A 21,348-nucleotide genomic window follows, 5' to 3' on the forward strand; every position below is an offset into this window, starting at 1 on the left:
AGATGAATTTTCTAGATTCCCCTAAGCTCTTCTTCATAGTTCTATTCCTATGTCATCATGTTACTTCCTTTTATTTTATTTTTCTCTAATATTCTAGATAATACTAGGCTAGAATTTCACTAGATTTTTCTAGATTAGTTTTCAACACTCCCCCTAATCTGAAAAATCTTGAACTCCAAGTTGTCTTCTGAACTGGATGAACTTCTCTGTCGGAATTGCTTTAGTGAATAGGTCAGCGAGCTGCTCCCCCGTCTTGCAGAATTGTAGTTCGATCTCTTGTTTGTCGACCAACTCTCGGATGAAATGATGTCGTATCTCAATGTGCTTCGTGCGGCTGTGAAAGACTGGATTCTTTGTCATGGCTATTGCAGACATGTTGTCGCAATAGATAGTTGTTGGTTCTTCTGATGTCTGTTGTAGATCATTGAGAATTCTCTTCAGCCATACTGCTTCACATGCTGCACTTGTTGCTGCTACATACTCTGCTTCTGCTGATGACAGAGCTACTGTAGCTTGTTTCTTTGATGACCAAGATATGGCCTTGGTTCCCAGCTGGAAGACATATCCACTTGTACTCTTTCGATCGTCAATGCTTCCGGCCCAATCGCTGTCTGTGTATCCTATAAGCTTGTGATTCTCCTCTGTTTCGTACAGAATTCCATAACTTTTTGTTCCTTTGACATACCGGAGAATCCTTTTTGCTGCTGCTAAGTGAGCTTTACTTGGCTCACTCATGAATCTGGATACTATGCTGACAGCATGTACTATGTCGGGCCTAGTATGTGTGAGGTTGATGAGAGAGCCGACCAAACTTCTATATATTGACGCATCGACCTTCTCTTTGCCATCGTTCTTAGATAGCCTTTCATTAAGTGCCATTGGTGTAGCCAATGGCTTGCATTCACTCATATTGAATTTCTTAAGTAGGTCGTCTGCATTTTCTCCTATGAGAGAAATATTCTTCCTGGGCTTTGCTTGACTTGCATGCCAAGGAAGTACTTCATGGCACCAAGGTCGGTCATTTCATATTCCGACATCATTGCCTTCTTAAATTCCTTAATTATTTTTGAATTAATGCCTGTGTAGATTAGATCATCTACATAAAGACACAATATGAGAAAATCTTGTGATCCTTGGGCCTTGATATATAGTGATGGCTCACTTGGGCTTTTTGTAAACCCATTTTGAAGTAGGTAGCCATCTATTTTGCTATTCCAGGCCCTAGGTGCTTGCTTAAGCCCATAAAGGGCTTTACGAAGGCGGTATACTTTGTCTTCTTTGCCTTCGATGAGATATCCTTGCGGTTGCTCAACATATACTTCTTCTTCGAGCTCACCGTTTAGAAATGCCGACTTGACATCTAATTGAAAGACTGGTAATTTAAGTTTAGCAGCAAGAGCAAGGACTGACCTGATAGTCTCCATGCGGACAACGGGAGCATATGTCTCGTTAAAGTCAATCCCTGGTTGTTGGGAGTAACCTTTTGCGACGAGACGAGCCTTGTATTTCTGGATGGAGCCATCTTCATTATACTTGACCTTGTAGACCCATTTGAGACCGATGACTTCTTTGTCTTCAGGTTTCTCAACATGCTCCCATGTGTTGTTTTTCTCTATCATCTTGATTTCTTCATTCATGGCCTCGATCCATTTCTCTTCTTGTGATGCTTCTTGAAAGCTTTGTGGTTCGCTAGTGAAGAGAGCCATGATAGCTTGATTGCACTGGAAATCCTCCAAGTAGCTTGGTGGTCGCCGTCTCTTTGTGAACGTCGTACTACTGGAGCTGAGCTTTGAGAGCTTGATCCTGATGTTGGACTCACCGATCTCGAGAATGTTGTTGGAGATCTCGGTGATGATGGACTAGAGGATGATTGTGTTGCTGGATGATTTGGGCCTTCATCCTCTCTTGGGCTTGGTGGAAGAAAATCTCCTTCACGTGGCTGAGATTCATTCTCCATCCACGTCCATTGAGCTCCTTCATCGAATATGACATCTCTTGAGATTATTAGGCTCTTAGATTCGGGTTGATAGAGACGATATCCTTTGGATTCGTCACTGTATCCAATGAAGATACATTTTTCTCCTTTTCCATCGAGTTTTTCCCGATTTTCTTTCGGGATGTGGGCATATACGATGCACCCGAATACTTTGAGGTGCTCCACTCTTGGCTTTCTTTTATGCCAAGCTTCATAGGGTGTCATACCCATGACGGCCTTCGTGGGAGATCGATTGAGAATGTAGATAGCCGTATGTACGGCTTCGGCCCAAAAACATTTGGGCAAGTTTTTGCCTTGCATCATACTTCGGGCCATCTCAGCAATGGTCCGATTTCTTCTCTCCGCAACACCATTTTGCTGAGGTGTGCGTCTGACAGTTAATTCTCTTTTGATTCCATGCTCCTTACAGAAGCTGTTAAATTCTTTACTTGTAAATTCTCCCCCACGATCTGTTCTTAGAATTTTTATTGAATGCCCACTTTGTTTTTCTGTGAGGGCTTTAAATTGCATGAAGTGGGAAAATGCTTCCGACTTTTTCTCCAAGATATAAACCCACATCATGCGAGTGAAATCATCGACAAATAATAGAAAATATCTTTTTCCGCCAAGAGACGGATTTCTGGTAGGGCCCCATATATCTGCATGAACAAGCTCTAATGGAGCTCTGGCCCTCCAGGATGAAGTTGGGAATGGCAATCTATGCATTTTGCCATATATACAACCCTCACATATTTTTCTTTCATTAGTTATAGGTGGAAGCCCAATCACCATTTCTTTTTGTTTTAACAGTTTTAAACTGTTAAAATTTAGATGCCCGAATCTCAAATGCCACAATGTGGACTCATCCACCATAGAACTTAGGGCAACATTATGCTCCAATTGCATTCTTAATGGAAATATCTTATTAGGAGCCATTTGAGTAGTAGTAATTAATTGCCCTTTTCTCTTATCAAATATGAGGCATTTATTAGCATCAAATTTCACCGTATTAGCCTCTTTGAATTAGTTGGCCTACACTTAATAAATTTTGTGCAAGCCCGGGGACATAAATACATCAGAAATAAATTTAGACGAGCCGTTTTTTGTTCTAACGGCTATTGTCCCCTTGCCAGCAACCTCTTGGTTGCTTCCATCACCAAGAGTAATTTGTGTTTTTATGTTTTCGTCCAGACTGACAAATGAATTTTTGTTGCCAGTCATGTGGTTTGAACAACCACTATTAATATACCATATATCATTTGACTCTTGGTGAGCATTTAAACATGTATAAATAATTGATCTCTGGCTCCTTATTTTCCGTAAAATTGGCCTCCTCCTTTTGCCGGAACCAACAATCTTTTTCAAAATGAGTGTGCTTTTTGCATCTTTTACACTTATACCGGCAATCTTGTGTATTATGGCCATTTTTCTTACATAAATTGCAATAAGAGCCAGATTGATTATTTTCTCGAGTTCCGTGATTTTTATAACTTCCTTTCCCCCTGCTACGGTTATATGAAGTACCTCCTTTACCGTAGCCATTTCTACTTTTATTTTCTCCATTATTGGAGAATTTTAATTTTGCTTGAAAAGCTTGTTCTAGTGGCTGCTCTATAAATCTCCGCATTCTATCTTCATGTGCTAGAAGGGAGCCCATTAATTCAGTTAAACTTAAATTAGATAAATCTTTATTAGATTCTTCTATAGCAGCCACTATATGATCATAATTTTTTGGGAGACTTCTTAATATTTTCCGAACAACTTGGACATCTTCAATTTTATCTCCATTAGTTCGGATTTGATTTATAATATTTGTTACTCGACTAAAAAATTCTTGAATTGTTTCATTTTCCACCAATAATAAATTATCAAAGTCTCTCCATAAAGATTGGAGTTTGAAGAGTATTACCTTTTCGGAACCCCTATATTTAGTCTCCAGGATACTCCAAGCCTCCTTAGCTGTTGTAGCAGCCATAATAGTCGGGAGGATTGTTTCATCTACTCCCCGATATATTAAGGATAGGGCACAATTATCCCTTATCCGATTTTGTTTATATTGCTTTCATCGTGTTTCTTCCCAAGTAGCTTCTTGGATTAAATCATTTGGTTGTTCATAACCATTTTGCACTAACTCCCACAAATGTTGTGAGATAAATATAGATTTCATTTGAATAGACCATTGTTGATATTTTTCTCCCTTAAATGTGGGTACCCAATTTACTTGGGGGTAGTTAAATGTGGTTGAGGTTGAAGTGTTTGGAGAAGTCATTTTAATTTATGTGATGTTTGGTTTTAATTTAAGGGAGTTGGTTTATTTTGTGTTTTTGGTGTATAAGTTTTATGGGAGTATGATAATTTGTATAATGTAGTGGAGGTTTGGATTTATAGCTCTGATACCACTGTTTAAAATTTTGAGCTTAAGGTTTAGTGTATAAGAGTGGAATGTTTTATTTATAAAAGGAAGAGAGGAGATTTGTGGAACATTACAACTTGTATTTATTCATACACTTACAAACTTCACAACTTGCATATATATACTTGACCAAGTCGGTGCTTTTCTTCTACCGACATTGAGATGAATTTTCTAGATTCCCCTAAGCTCTTCTTCATAGTTCTATTCCTATGTCATCATTTTACTTCCTTTTATTTTATTTTTTCTCTCTAATATTCTAGATAATACTAGGCTAGAATTTCACTAGATTTTTCTAGATTAGTTTTCAACATCATCCTCAAAATAGTTATAGTCAACACCTTCCTCCTCCAACTCATCACATTCCTCCTACTCATCACTCATTGAGCCCTCACCCTCAATAATCTTTACCAGTTTAGAGCGAGGCCTCACTAACGGGCATGATATGGGGGGACCGGCCACATGGGGCAAAGTGGCGGTCACCTCAGGAAATAATTCAGGGTATCTCTCGGCTAGCCAAGCATGCTACCATATGGGCATGGAGAAGCTATAATGACCACCTAGTCCTGGATATAAAGGTGGTTAAGGATGAAATGGCTAACATATTGTAATCTGTTGTAGACTGAGATGGCGACCCAAGTCTACGCAAAGTACTACAGTCCATATCGGATTTTATCCTATGTTCTGCTACATTATTTACTACTGGTGAATTAGCTGAAATATATGGGACTAGATTTAGAAGAATTTCTAGAACTAAAGTCGTTATCGGTCATAGGGGAAGGACTCTCATGCTTTTAAGAATCAGAGGCAAAAGACATGCTTCAAAGTGAAATTTGAAAGAAATCAAGGAAAATTTGTGGGGAATGTGTACCTGGAAAGATTTACACGAGTGAGAAATTGCACGAACACCTTCACAATCGGGGATGGAGCAGAATCGCAAACCAAACTTAATCGACAAGGAAAGCTTGCGAAACTGGTAAACTATAAAACAAAAAGAGACAATGAGCAGTCTTCACTTGTTTTTGTTGGATTTCAGCAAGAATTGAGGAAGTTATTTAGAGAGAACAATCGCCCGAGTAAAATTCAAAGTTTGAAGAAAGTTTGAAAAATGGGGAAAGTGGGGGGATAAACCCTAATTATAGTTTATTTGACGGCCCAGATTAGAAGGCGTTTCAACTTCTCGTTTAAGATCATGCCAAGTCTCAATTTCTAACTACTAGTTGTCAAGTAGTTCCTTGGGGGCTGGCCATATGTCGTGCAAAAATCGAGGCATTGTTTCGTCTTCACTCTTCAACAAGCCAAGGTTGCCTCGTATGATATAACGGCTCACCAAAATTCCCAGGGATGAACAGAAGTTACAACACCCATGACGACCTTTATGCTGTCTAAAACAGATATAATTGTGTCGATCATACTGACTTGTAGGCTAGTTGTATGGGGGTTATCCAAGTGCCATATTGGCCCAACTTGACCGCTATTGATCGTCATGGTCAAACCATCTAGGTATGATCAGGCTGAAAATATTCATGATATTGGTATCCTTATCATACCGGTCCCTATTAGACATCGTAATGTTATTAAATGCCTGGCCATGCTTAATTGATCTTGTGCCTAATTCAATACTATCTTACTGAGGCTTGTGGGCCTAAAGATAAGTATTAAAAGAGGATAAAATTGCGTTCAACCAATAGAATTCGTGTCCTAGCTAACTCGCGACACTTCAGGCTCCTAAATAGCCTATGATATGAGTCATAAGGTACGTTTACAATCATAATTATACTCCACTTAATTAAGACCTACCAGCTTTACCTTTACTAACTTAGGCATCGAATGGGAATTCCTTTATTACCCCTCAGATAAGTTTACGTGTTCTGTGTTGGAGGTCATAAGAGCGACTCACGTGATAAGGAGATATCGGTTCATTCCCTCTCTACTTATTTCATACCATAAAAAGAGTATAATAGCCTAATATCCTATCAATTGCAGACAGAAATTAAAACAAAAGCGTTTAAAAACTTGTCGATGCTCATCTCACCATGAGTGGAAAAAACCTTATATGTCACTTAGTATCAGATGCGGTTTTTATAAAACCGCATCTGAAAATCAACTAAAGATAGGAAGGAAATTTGTTAAACAAAATTAGATGCAGTTCCACTAAAAATCGCATCAGATTACAAAAACTGATGCGGTTTTTTAAAATCTGATGCGGTTTGATGGACCGCATCATATTTTCGTAACTTTTAGAAGCTCAAATGTTCGTGCGTGTCCCATTCGTGCGTGGCCTAGGTTAACTTAACAAACACAACCTCTTAGCTTCCCCCTCTCCTCTCAAAAACCCTAAAACTCCTCAACTCTGATCCCTCGTCCCTAACCTATCCTCTCCTCAAACCCTTATCCCCTTCTCTCTCTCCTCTCCTCTCCTCACTCAACCCTAACCTCTCCTCCCACGGCGCCATCTTTCTCTCACCTCATGCAACACTCAACTCTAATCCCTCCTCGCCCTCCTCTTTAGATCTGCTCATCCCTCCTCCCTCTCAAACCCACGAACATTGTCGTTTGTTCTCGTCGTTCATTATTCATTCATGATTAATCGTTGTCGTTCGTTCACCGTCGTCCTTATCGCTGTTCTTCTCGTCGTTCTTCGTCATTCATCAACTTATCACTAAGCCATCAATGCTTTTTTATACCCAGATACTTTCGTTCCCATGTCGTTTGATTTTTTTATCACGAAACCACTAATTTATCGATTCTTATTTCGTTTTTTGCTCTTTGTAATTCGTATATAGTATAATAAAATTCGTTTTTAATTTGTATAATCTAATTTAATTTTTTTTGGCATAATATTTGTATAATCTAATTTAATTTTTATTTGTATAAATTCTTCCTCTGCATATTTATTATATTAATTTCATAATTTTTTTTATGTTGATACCTCTTTTTTTTTTTGGTTTTGACACTGCTCTTGTTGGGTTGTTGCTAGATATTGATATTTTTTCTGAAAACCTTCCTTTACTTTTTGATGCGGTCCTGTTCAAAACTACATCAGATCTAACGAATCTGTTGTGATTTGGACCGCATTAGATTCCTTCTCATACCTGCTGCGAGCCCACCTGATGCGGCCAAAAACCGCATCTGTAAGCCCGATTTTGACCGCATTAGGTGGGCTTTTTTCCACTAGTGCATGCACAAACCCATTAGCTTTTGATTTTTTCCTTTCACATATGTTCGATACATGCATTGATATACTGGAATACATATCTATATTTTAATCATTTAGATATCAATTACATTACAACATTTTAACATTATTTCATAGGATCGCTAAAAATCCTTAATTGTCTTTTATAATGTTATTTATGACTTAAAATATTGTGGATGGCATAACACAAAATGTGAATGCACATATCTCTAAATATATAAATATTTTTGATGTGATTCAAATTATAGGTCATAGCTTATTCTAAGAGCTTTCGAACGATAGGTTACATGCCCAATTCCGCTGAGAAAAAAGAATGTTATGATTGTTTTACGAAGAACTGACGAAACTGGTTCGTCTCGGCCCGATCGGGCGGATTCCCCCCCACCCGGTCAGGCGGAGTGCCTTTTTTCAGTACACGTGTTTTTCGGTATTTTTTCATTTTTAGTAATCTTTTAGGGTTTGTACGGGGTTTCTTATGATTATAAAAGTACTTCCTGATGTTCATTATTATTGACATAACTTATGAAACACTTTTAGCCTCTAGAATTTAGGACTCCTTGTATTATTCTCTCTGATTTTTGTCATTATAGTGAAGAAGCTCTAATCCTCCATCTGAGGACGTAGGTCAAATTTGACTGAAAATCCTTATGTTCTTTGTTTGTTCATCTTTATTGTTTTCTCATATATATTATTCCATTTATTTTGTTCCGCATTAAATCAAACTAAAACACCCTGTTTCCTAACAAACTGGTCTCAGAGATTGGTTGCTTAAGATCTTAGGTGATTATAGCACAAGTTCGATTTTTTGCTTATGTCTGAAATTCAATATTAGAAAAATTTGATAGCCAAGTAAATTCTGGCCTATAGCAATTAAAGATGAAATTCAACCTGGTTCAAAGTGGTTGTCACAAGGTTCTAGAAGGTGCATCCAAAAAGCCTTCGGGTATGACTGATGACAAGTGGGAGGAGATAAATTTTAAAGGCACTCTCAGTGATTAATCTATGTGTATCCAATGAAGATTTGAGAAAGGTTGCCAAACAGACTAGTATTGCAGGTTTCTGCTTGATGTTGGAGTCAGTGTATATGACAAAGTCTATGACCAACCGTCTAGTGCTAAAATCTAGACTTCACGGTCTAGAAGAAGGTAAACCACTTGAGTCTCGTTTAGATGAATTCTTCTATATTATGTTTTTGAAAAACATCGATGTTGAGATCGATGATGGGGATATGACTATTAGGTTATTGTGTTCTTTACCACCTTCGTATAACTACTTTCGAGATACCTTATTATATGGTAAAGATGATTTGAGTTTGCATGATGTTAAGAAGGCCTTAACTCAGAGGGATTTAATTGACAATAAATTGGTTAATAAATCTAAATATTCGGCTTACAGAAATGCTTTGGTTTCTCATGTTGGAAAGAATTCTGGCAAAATCTGTAACTATTGTCATGTAAAGGGTCATATTAAATCTAAGTGTTGGAAATTAAAGAAGAAAAATGGAGAAAGGTCCAATGAGGATCAATCTGCAAATATTGTCGACGTTGTTCTTGCACTTTAGTTTTAGAAGATTTAGGGCTACGGTTTCTACGATCTCTTTATGTTTAGTGTCCCCTTGAGATCTCTTGGTGAAACGAGATATCGTGTGGATTTTCTTTTTGGAGTCTATGATAGATTGTTTTTTGAGTTTGTAATAAAGTAGCAATCTTGATTATGCATAAGATTATGTTCTAGTTATCCTATTTCTTATCTCAAATTTGGTACTTTTGTGTTTATTAAGTACAATTGTAAATTAGAAATTATTGTTGTCATTCAGTTTCTAGAATTGCGTTTGAGTATGTTGTTGAGACAAAAAAGTGTTTGAAGAGAGTTTGGTATATTTGATGAAGCATGTTTTTCATTGGGGACTTTATACTCTCGATCTAGGCAATGTGATAGCTTCGTACACGGGTTTAAATTTGTGTTCGAAGACGCATCGTTACACAATTATAGAAGATGTCAGTTTTTTGAATTGCCTATAATGGGTAGGTTTATGGAAATTTGCTTAAGGTGAAGGTTCTATGGTGTTTTGGTTGAGCATCACTACTTGGTTCAAGGTGGAGTTATCTTGTTTGATTGATCGTTTTTCAAGTCAAGATTTGTTCCAAGATCTTGTGAATGGCATAAGGCAAACTTGAAATCTTTTTTGAATGAAGGTGATAGCTTGTTCCAAGATCTTTCTAACGACAGATCATATGCCCAATTTCGTTGAGAAACGAGAAAGTTATGACTATTTTACGAAGAACTGACCAAATTATTTTGGTTCACATGTTTTTCGGTATGATAGATTGTTTTTTGAGTTTGTAATAAAGTAGCAATCTCTGTTATGCATTAGATTTTGTTCTTGTTATGCTGTTTCTTATCTCAAATTTAGTACTTTTGTGTTTATTAAGTACAATTGCAATTTAGAAATTATTGTTGTCATTCAGTTTCTAGAGTTGCCTTTGAGTTTGCTGTTGAGATGAAGAAGTGTCTCAAAAGAGTTTGGTCAATTTGACGAAGTATGTTTAGCGATGGGGACTTTATACTCTCGATCTAGGCCATGCGATAGTTTTGTATATGGATTTTGTGTTCAAAGACCCATCGATACACAATTATAGAAGATGTTCGTTTTCTGGATTGCCTATGATGGGTAGGTTTATGGAAATTTGTTTAAGGTGGAGGTTCTATGGTGTTTTGGTTGAGCATCAATTCTTGGTTTAAGGTGGAGTTATCTTTTTTGATTGATCAGTTTCAAGTCAAGGCGGAGATTTGTTATTTATGACTTGAAATATTGTGAATGGCATAAGGCGAAATTTGAATGCATATATCTATCATATATAAATGCTTTTGATGTAATTCAAAGTGGAGGTCATTGCTTGTTCCAAGAGTTTTCCAACGATAGGTCATATGCTCAATTCCGCTGAGAAACGAGAAAGTTATGACTGTTAACAAAGATCTGACGAAACTGTTTCGTCTCGGGCTCGATCGGGCGGATTTCGCCCCATCCGGTCGGGCGGAGCGTCGCTTTTTTCGGTACACGTGTTTTTCGCTATTTTTTCATTTTTGAGTTATCTTTTAGGGTTTGTACGGGGGTTCCTTTTGATAATAAAAGGACTTCCTGATGTTCATTATTATTTACACAACTAATGAAACAATTTTAGCCTCTAGAATTTAGGACTCCTTGTATAATTCTCTCTGAATTTCTGCCTTATAGTGAAGAAGCTCTAAGCCTCCATTTGTGGACGTAGGACAAATTTGAATGAACCACGCTAAATCCTTGTGTTCTTTGTTTGTTCATCTTTATTGTTTTCTCATATCCATTATTCCATTAATTTTTTCCGAAGTAAATCAAACTACAACACCCTGTTTCCTAACAAACTGGTATTGAAGCTTCATTGTTTAGGATCTTAGGGGTTTTTAGAACAAGTTCTATTTTTTCCTTATGTCAATGAAATTTGATATTGAGAAATTTGATGGGCAAGTAAATTTTGGCCTATGGCAATTAAAGATGAAAGTCATCATAGTTCAAAGTGGCAGTCAGAAGGTTCTAGAAGGTGCATCCAAAAAGCCTTCGAGTGTGACTGATGACAAGTGGGAGAAGATATATAGATTTGAAGGCACTCTCAGCTATTAATCTATGTGTATCTAATGATATTTTCAGAGTGGTTGCCAAAGAGACATCTGCTGCGGGTTTTTGGTTGAAGTTGGAGTCACTGTATATGACAAAGTCTATGACCAACCGTCTATCGCTAAAATCTAGACTTCAAGATTTTAGTCTAGAAGAAGTTAAACCGCTTGTCTCGTTTAGGTGAATTCTTCTCTCTAATTATGGATTTGCAAAACATCGATGTTGAGATCGATGATGAAGATATGACTATTAGGTTGTTGTGTTCTTTACCACCTTCGTATGAGCACTTTCGAGATGCCTTATTATATGGTAAACATGATTTGAGTTTGCATGATGTTAAGGAGGCCTTAACTCATAGAGATTTAATTGATAATAAATTGGTTAATAAATCTAATGATTCTGCTTACACAAATGCTTTAGTTGCTCATGGTGGAAAGAATTCTGGCAATATTTGTAACTATTGTCATGTATAGGGTCATATTAAATCTGGGTGTTGGAAATTAAAGAAGAAAAATGGAGAAAAGTCCAACGAGGATCAATCTGTAAATATTGCCGACGCTGTTCTTGATGATGATCTACTTTAGGGTTACAAGTTTTGGGGCTGCGGTTTCTACAATCTCTTTATGTTTTATGTCCCCTCGAGATCTATTGGTAAAACGAGAAACCGTGTGGATTTTCTTATTGGAGTTTATGATAGATTTTTTTTTTGAGTTTGTAGTAAAGTAGCAATCTTGGTTATGCATTAGATTTTGTTCTAGTTATACTATTTCTTATCTCAAATTTAGTACTTTTGTGTTTATTAATTACAATTGCAATTTAGAAATTATTGTTGGCATTCAGTTTCTAAAATTGCATTTAAGGTTGCTCTTGAGATGAACAAGTATTTGAAGAGAGTTTGGTCAATTTGAGGAAGCATGTTTAGCGTCGGGTAATCTATACTCTCTATGTAGGCCATATGATAGTTTTGTCTACGAATTTTGTGTTCGAATATGTATCGGTACACAATTATAGAAAATGTTTGTTTTCTGGATTGCCTATAATGGATAGGTTTATGGAAAATTGTTTAAGGTGGAGGTTCTATGGTGTTTTGGTTGAGCATCACTTCTTGGTTTCAAGGTGGACTTATCTTGTTTGATTGATCGGTCTCAAGTCAAGGTGGAGATTTGTTATTTATGACTTGAAATCTTGTGAATGACATAAGGCAAACTTTGAATGCACATATATCTCAACATATACATGCTTTTGATGTGATTCAAATTAGAGGTAGTTATGGCCACTGGTGCGGGCTGGGCGGGCCGGACCATGGGTCGTAGTGGGTTGGGCTGAGATTTCACGGCCCAGGACCAGACCGTGAAATTCATGGGTTGGGCGGGCTGGTCCACGGGCTGAAAAATCTCGGCCCACACAAGTCTGTTACCGGTTTTCATGGTTCGAAAAGCGGTTCGTGGGTCTAGTGGGCTGGACCGGGCTGGCGGGTCGACATGAGAATTTTTTTTCAAAATTATTTTATCATTGAAATTATTCATTATTGTTACATAAAATCTTTAAAATGAATTAAAATATATGCAATTATTAATATTAATGAATAATTTCATTATTTTAAAATTTGATTGAATTATAATATATGCAATTTGATTGAATTATAATATATGCAATTTGATTAAAATATATACAATTAGATTAAAATATATACAATTTGGTTCAATATTTACTTGGATTGGGCTGGTCCGGTTCATGGGCCGGGTTGGACCGATTTCGTAGTCTGGGCAAGGCAGTTTTAGTAGCGGGCTTTAGTGGGTTGGGCTGAAAAAATCTGGCCCATGACCCACCCACCAATTTTACGGTTCGAACTGGGCTAGATCGGGCTTTTAGCGGGCTCGGCCCACACGGCCCACGAGGTGGGTTGGGCTGGATAGGCTGGATTGGCCCGCACTGTTGGCCATCTCTAATTGGAGGTGATAGCTTATTCCAAGAGATTTTCAACTATAGGTCATATGCCCAATTTCGCTGAGAAACGACAAAGTTATGACTGTTTCACAAAGAACTGACGAACCTGTTTCGTCTCGGTCTCGATCGGGCGGATTTCCCCCCACCCGGTCAGGCGGAGCGCCGCTTTTTTTTGTACACGTGTTTCTCACTATTTTTTCGGTTTTTTAGTTATCTTTTAGGGTTTCTACGGGGTTCCTTATTATTATAAAAAGACTTCCTATGTTCACTATTATTGACACAACTTATAAAACATTTTTAGCCTCTAAAATTTAGAACTCTTGTATTCTTCTCTCTGATTTTCTCCATTATAGGGAATAAGCTCTAATCCAACATTTGTGGACATTAGTTAAATTTGATTGACCCTTTTAAATCTTTGTGTTCTTTGGTTTTTCATCTTTATTGTATTCTCATATCTATTATTCCATTGATTTTATTCCGCATTAAACCAAACTACAACACCATATTTCCTAACAAACTGGTATCAGAGCTTAGTTGTTTATTTCAAGGAAATTCGATATTGGGAAATTTGATAGGCAAGTAAATTTTGGCCTCTAGCAATTAAAGATGAAAGTCATCCTTATTCAAAGTGGATGTCACAAGGTGCATCCAAAAAGCCTTCGTGTATGATGGGTGACAAGTGGGAGGAGATAGATTTGAAGGCACTCTCGGCGATTAATCTATGTGTATCTAATGAAGTTTTGAGAGAAGTTGCCTAAGAGACGGCTGTTGCGGGTTTGTGGTCGAAGTTACAGTCACCGTATATATGACAAAGTCTATGACCAACCGTTTATTGCTAAAATCTAGGCGTCGGGATCTCAGTCTAGAAAAAGGTAAACCGATTGAGTATCGTTTAGATGAATTCTTCTCTATAATTATGGATTTGCAAAACATCGATGTTGAGGTCGATGATGAGGAAATGACTATTAGGTTGTTGTGTTCTTTACCACCTTCGTATGAGCACTTTCGAGGTACCTTATTATATGGTAAAGATGATTTGAGTTTGCATGATGTTAAGGAGGCCTTAACTCAGAGAGATTTAATTGACAATAAATTGGTTAATAAATCTAATGATTTTACTTACACAAATGCTTTTGTTGCTCATGGTGGAAAGAATTATGGCAAAATTTGTAACTATTGTCGTAAAGGGTCATATAAAATCTGTTTGTTGGAAATTAAAGAAAAAATTGGAGAAACGTCTAATGAGGATCAATTTGCAAATATTATCGACGCTAATCTTGATGATGATCTTGCACTTTAGGGTTACAAGATTTGAGGCTGCGATTTCTACGATCTCTTTATGTTTAATGTCCCCTTGAGATCTATTGGTAAAACGAGAAACCGTGTGGATTTTCTTTTTGGAGTCTATGATAGATTTTTTTTTGAGTTTGTAATAAAGTAACAATCTTGGTTATGCATTAGATTTTGTTCTAGTTATGCTATTTCTCATCTCAAATTTAGTACTTTTTTGTTTATAAAGTACAATTGCATTTAGAAATTATTGTTGTCATTCAGTTTCTAGATATGCCTTTGAGTTTGTTGTTGAGATTAACAAGTGTTTGAAGAGATTTTGGTCAATTTGAGGAAGCATGTTTAGCGTTGGGGACTTTATACTCTCAATCTAGGCCATGTGATAGTTTTGTATACGGACTTTGTGTTCGAAGACGCATCGGTACACAATTATACAAGATGTCCGTTTTCTGAATTGCCTATAATGGGTAGGTTTATGGAAATTTGTTTAAGGTGGAGGTTTTATGGTGTTTTGGTTGAGTATCACTTCTTGGTTTCAAGGTGGAGTTATCTTGTTTGATTGATCGGTTTCAAGTCAAGGTGATAGCGTAAAATCTTGTGAATGGCATAAGACGAGCTTTTAATGAACATATCTCTCAGTGTATAAATTTTTTGATGTGATTCAAATTGGAGGTGATAGCGTGTTCCAAGAGCTTTCCAACGATAGGTAATATGCCCAATTCCACAAACAAACGAGAAAGTTATGACTGTTTTACGAATAACTGACGAAACTGTTTTGTGTTGCCGCTTTTTTCGTTAAATGTGTTTTTTGCTATTTTTTCGGTTTTGATTAATATTTTAGGGTTTGTACGAGGTTCCTTATGATCATAAAAGGATTCCTTGTTGTTCATTATTATTGACACAACTTATGAAACACTTTTAGCCTCTAGAATTTAGGACTCTTGGTATTATTCTCTCTGAATTTCTCCATTATAGTGAAGAAGCTGTAATCCTCCACCTGTGGACGTTGGTCAAATTTGACTTAACCCCGTTAAATCTTTGTGTTCTTTGTTTGTTCATCTTTATTGTTTTCTCATATCTATTATTTCATTGATTTTGTTCCGCATTAAATCAAACTACAACACCCTTTTCCTAACAAACTGGTATCAGAGCTTGGTTGTTTAAGATCTTTGGTGTTTATAGAAAAGGTTTTATTTTTTGGTTATGTCAAGGAAATTTGATATTGGGAAATTTGATAGGCACGTAAATTTGGGCCTCTGACAAATAAAGATGAAAGTCATCCTGATTCGAAGTGGATGTCACAAGGTTCTAGAAAGTGCATCCAAAAAGCCTTCGGGTATGACGGATTACGGGAGGAGATAGATTTGAAGGCACTCTCAGCGATTAATCTATGTGTATCTAATGATGTTTTGAGAGAGGTTGCCAAAGAGACGACTACTGCGGGTTTGTAATTGAAGTTGGAGTCACTATATATGACAAAGTCTGTGACCAACCGTTTATTGCTAAAATATAGACTTCATGATCTCAGTCTAGAAGAAGGTAAATTGCTTGATACTCGTTTCGATGATTTCTTCTCTATAATTATCGATCTGCAAGACATCGAAGTTGAGATCGATGATGAGGATATGATTATTAGGTTGTTGTATTCTTTACCACCTTCGTATAAACACTTTCGAGATACCTTATTATATAGTAAAGATGATTTGAGTTTGCATGATGTTATGGAGGCCTTAACTCAGAGAGATTTAATTGACAATAAATTAATTAATAAATCTAATGATTATGCTTATACAAATGCTTTGGTTGCTCATGGTGGAAATAATTATGGCAAAATCTGTAACTATTGTCATATAAAGGATCATACTAAATCTGAGTGTTGGAAATTAAAGAAGAAAAATGGAGAAAGGTCCAATGAGGATCAATCTCCAAATATTGTCGATGCTGCTCTTGATGATGATCTTGCCCTTTAGGGTTACAAGCTTTGGGGTTGCGATTTCTACGATCTCTTTATGTTTAGTGTCCCTTTGAGATCTCTTGGTAAAACGAGAAACCATGTGGATTTTCTTTTTGGAGTCTATGATAGATTGTTTTTTGAGTTTGTAATAAAGTAGCAATCTTGATTATGCATTAGATTTTGTTCTAGTTATGCTATTTCTTATCTCAAATTTGGTACTTTTGTTTTTATTAAGTACAATTGTAAATTAGAAATTATTATTGTCATTCAGTTTCTAGAATTGCCTTTGAGTTTGTTGTTGAGATGAAAAAGTGTTTGAGGAGAGTTTGGTATATTTGAGGAAGCATGTTTGGCATTGGGGACTTTATACTCTCGATCTAGGCCATGTGATAGCTTTGTACACGGATTTTAATTTGTGTTCGAAGACGCATCGGTACACAATTATAGAAGATGTCCGTTTTTTGAATTGCCTATTATGGGTAGGTTTATGGATATTTGCTTAAGGCGAAGGTTCTATGGTGTTTTGGTTGAGCATCACTTCTTTGTTCAAGGTGGAGTTATCTTGTCTGATTGATCGTTTTTCAAGTCAAGATGGAGAGTTTCTATTTATGACTTGAAATCTTGTGAATGACATAAGGCAAACTTGAAATCTTGTTTTAATGGAGGTGATAGATTGTTCCAAGATCTTTCTAACAATAGATCATATGTCCAATTCCGCTGCGAAACGAGAAAGTTATGACTGTTTTACTAAGAACTGAATAATTGTTTTGGTTCACATATTTTTCAGTATTTTTTCGTTTTTGAGTTATTAGAGTTTGTACAGGGTTCCTTAAGATTATAAAAGGTTTTTCCGGTGTTCATTATTATTGACACAACATATGAAACAATTTTTGCCTCTAAAATTTAGGACTCATTTTTTTATTCTCTCTGATTTTTTCAATCTGTGGATGTAGGTCAAATTTGACTGAACCACGTTAAATCCTTGTGTTTTTTGTTTCTTCATCTTTATTGTTTTCTCATATTTATTATTTCATTCATTTTGTTCTGCAATAAATCAAACTTTAACACTCTGTTTCCTACCATATAGAATAGTGATTCGTGTATAAATTTGTTTTGGTTTTCTAAGGGGGGAAAAATACCAAAATTTGTTATCTTTCGAAACTTTTAAATATTGTTGTAAATGTATTTCATAATCAATTAGGCATAGCTCCATTACCTCTCTTCACTGTGCAGTCGACTCCAAACACCACATTCCCAGCAAAATTTACCCGAAAAGAGTAACTAATTTCAGAGGGGAAATGATAACATACTATTGCAAGAGTTCTTTTTTTTTTTGTGAAAAAAACAATGACAAACTGCAACAACTGTACATTTTGGTGCTGATTACTTCGATAACGAATATGTTTGAAAGGAGTTTTGCATCCCAGCAGAGCTCAGAGTACTCAACAGCTGAAGACTCAAGTTACTATGACATACTAAGAAACACCACTAATATTACATCGTATTTCATTTACCCACATTTTTCGTAAATTGTATCATGTCAACTTCCATTTCCACTAATGATACATTTAATTCATTTGCCGACATTTTTGGCAAATTGTATCATCTCAACTCATTTTCACCAATATTCACCACGAAGTTCTCTAAGGACTCTACCATGAGGAGAATCAGGATCACCCCTCATCTTATTCCAGTTCCACATCTCAACAGCTCGCAACAACGTATCCTCAGCTGTCTCCAGCTGCTCCGGCTTCCACACGAGAACTCCCGGATCACCACCGTAATAGGTCGTAGGACTATCTGTGGCCTGTGTTATGGGCTTCCTTGTATCCGCAAACTCCAACTCTGATAGGGGAGATGCCTTGTGGTGTTTGAAGTATTCCTTGTTGTCGTCCTCTTGGGCTTGTTTTTGGGCCTTGTGTGCTTCTGCATCAGTTGATGGACTTGGCTGTTCTGATAATTTACGCCTTTGTTGAATGTTGGGCTCTGATGGACGTCCCACCTCTGTGTGTCCTATTGTTGGGGACGCAGAGGTTGGTGGCTTTGCTGAAACAAATAGGTCCGGTTCATCGGCTGTTGTTCGAACTTGTTCCTCTGCTGCAGTGGCGTTCATTGCATCGTCTGTATCTCCTCCCTTAGGCAAATTTACGAGAAATGTTATTTAATCTCCAGAAGTGACATTTTTCAATAACGAAAATACTTCTAATATACAATAATACAATAGAAGCTAAATAATAGTATCCCTCGTTAAGTTATTTAGTTGACAAAACAAATTCCTGAAATAGGGAGAGTGAAACATCCTTTCTTGACGCAGTCCGAAACGCTAATCTCGATCAAGAACAGACAGATTTACAAGCGACAAATCTGTAAAAACTTCGAAATCCACCATAAAAGAGTATGAACTATGTGATATTATTGAAAGTCAAAAAGTGCCTCCAAACATTGACCTAATAATGTTTAAATATGTAAAACAAAACCCTAATACGTAATTAAGGAAATAATAAAATTCGAAAATAATTAAAAGGCTGATTTCAGGCCTTAAACGAAATCGAATAGCTTAAAAAGCCTATAGGTCACAGCATAGTAGTGAGTTTGACTCGTTGAGGCGTTCCGCTTCCGAAAAAGTATCACAATAAGCAATCGGACTCCATCGGCCCGATTAGTGCAAATCATTTCAGGCTTTTTGTCGCGCTTTCTTATCGAACTTATCCGCCAACCTTCCTACGTCATTACTCCTTAGTATTTCCACTTCCCACAAATTGTAGGAACTAGGAAGTAACATACCTGGCTTTTAAATCCCTAAGTAAAGCTCGTGTTGTTAACCAAAAAAAGTTAAAAAAATTCCACTAATTTGTTAAATAAAATTTGAGTTTCATGAATTTGAACTAGATGCCAGCTTCTATTTCTTACACAAACCAAATAACCACTTAAAGTCAAACATATGAATCAAAATAATCTAAAATAGATTCCACGCAAAAACTTGGCTTGTTCTCCCTCTTCCATGTCTATAACGAGGGATGCGAAACACAAGATTTGCTTTATCGGGTATCAAACAAGAGCTAACTTACCAAGTGCCTCGAAGACGTCCGTTAACTATTGCCATTAAATAAAACATCAAACATACACAGTATTTTACTAAGTTAATTAATTGAATATATACAATAAAACAATTATTTCCGCACAAATGAATGAAAAACTGATGAAATATTATGGTTGAAATAACTAAGAAATTGAACGAAGATATAAGAAAGAAGTATTGTACCTGAGGTGGATCACTAGAATGAATGGCAGGATCAGCAGGAAGACCAGTGGGCAAAGGAGCATAACCTTGAGTAGGGGCTGTTCCTTGAGTAGCAGCACTCTGATCTATTTCTTGTTCTTGGCTTAAAAATCTTTTACTTATTCCCCAATTCACCCCTAATCTACTCCTCCTACCAAATATTGCTCCTCTTAATCTCGATTGTAACATCTTTAACTCTATATTTCTTTTTCGTAATACGCAATTTAATTCCACTTAAAGAGTAAGATGGGCGAGTTTTGTTGTTTTATCTTAAAAGTTTCAGAAAAGTGGTGAAATTTATACAATGTATTAAATTTCTAGAACGTTATAACTAGTAGAAATATCATGCTTGTGACACGAGAGAATAGATGTTAACGTGGAATATGATTCTGGTGATTTCTGGATTGATGTTTTACGTGTCTTCTTTGTGGTTGGGCTGAAGAAACGTCCAGAAGAATAAGCCATTTGGATTTTAGACTGGTCCATGCTCCTGTACTGAGTGCTTCACCATATTTGGGCTTGCTTTAGATATATTATATTTCTTTGTTTTACGTGTCTTCTTTGCTTCACCATGGGTTTAAATTAACGTAGACCATTCGAAACAGTCCCGATTCAACTGAATTGATAGACCCAAACATTGATCTAGTTTAAAAATTGTGTGTTTCGGTCTAGAAATTAAGGTTAATGATCTGTGCTGAGCAAGTCCTTAAGTCTGAGCAGGGCTAGTTATCAGTTCACCGGAAACCTGCAAAACACAGAAAAACTACCCCGGGGGTTGTTCCGAGATCGCCCCTCCGACGCTCAAGTCAGTTGATGATTGAGGTAGAGAGAGAGTCTAGAGTGAGAAACTCAAGTTAGTTAGGTGAGAATTCAATACCTTTGCATTGATGGGACAAGAGGTATTTATAGTGGTGAGAATTTTAGAAAATGGTGTGCTGGACATGACAGCTCACTTGGGATTTGTGACACCTTTTCCAAGGATGATTCTGGTGGGGCCATGGAGCCTGAATTAGCCATGCTGTAGTGGTGGGACCCACGGTCTTAGGTGGCGGTGCCACATGGCATGATATCCTTAGAAGGGTTTAATGGGCCCAAACATTTAGCCCCACGCCAGGAAGGGGCAGAAGAGCCGTCCGACCGGGTGAAGCCTCTTGGTGGCGTAAACTCCTCCCATCTGACCGACCTCCATGAAAAAGCCGGAGGGGGACCAGGTCGGGCATGCGCCGACCACGTCTACGACCATCAGAATCTCTTGAGCCGACCTCCATGAAGGGAAATTGGAAGAAGACCAGGTCGGGCTAGTGCCGACCAGGGTCTTTGACAAGAAGATTGATTAGGCCGGCGGCTAAGGAGTTTGATTGACCGACCAGGTTTCTGAGGAGAGGACCAGGTCGGCCGAGAGGCTAGACACTCTTGAATGACCGACCAGGTCTTTGAAGCATGGACCAGGTCGGCTGAGAGGTTGAGCCATATGATAGACCGACCAGGTCTTTGAAGCAGGAACCAGGTCGGCTGGGAGGCCGAGCCCTGTGATTGACCGACCAGGTCGGCTGAAGGGCTAAAAGCCCTTTGACTGACCGACCAGGTTATTGAAGAGAGGACCAGGTCGGCTGAGGGGCTAAAAGCCCCTTGACTGACCGACTA

At 37.4% G+C, this 21,348-nt stretch overlaps 1 protein-coding gene across 1 annotated transcript; it reads right to left on the reverse strand.

The window, feature by feature from the left end:
* Window positions 1–17,709: 17,709 nt before the first annotated feature.
* LOC104899184 (hypothetical protein) lies at window positions 17,710–20,022 on the reverse strand. Its single transcript, XM_010686322.4, has 2 exons — window positions 19,687–20,022; window positions 17,710–18,558 (listed from the first exon to the last, which is right to left on the reverse strand). The coding sequence occupies exons 1-2, from the start codon at window positions 19,891–19,893 to the stop codon at window positions 18,043–18,045; spliced, it is 723 nt and encodes a 240-aa protein (XP_010684624.1). The 5' UTR covers window positions 19,894–20,022; the 3' UTR covers window positions 17,710–18,042.
* Between the last annotated feature and the right edge of the window lie 1,326 nt (window positions 20,023–21,348).

The sequence above is a fragment of the Beta vulgaris genome, chromosome 7 (genome assembly GCF_026745355.1).
Source record: "Beta vulgaris subsp. vulgaris cultivar EL10 chromosome 7, EL10.2, whole genome shotgun sequence".
In the NCBI taxonomy this organism is placed as follows: Eukaryota; Viridiplantae; Streptophyta; class Magnoliopsida; order Caryophyllales; family Amaranthaceae; genus Beta; species Beta vulgaris.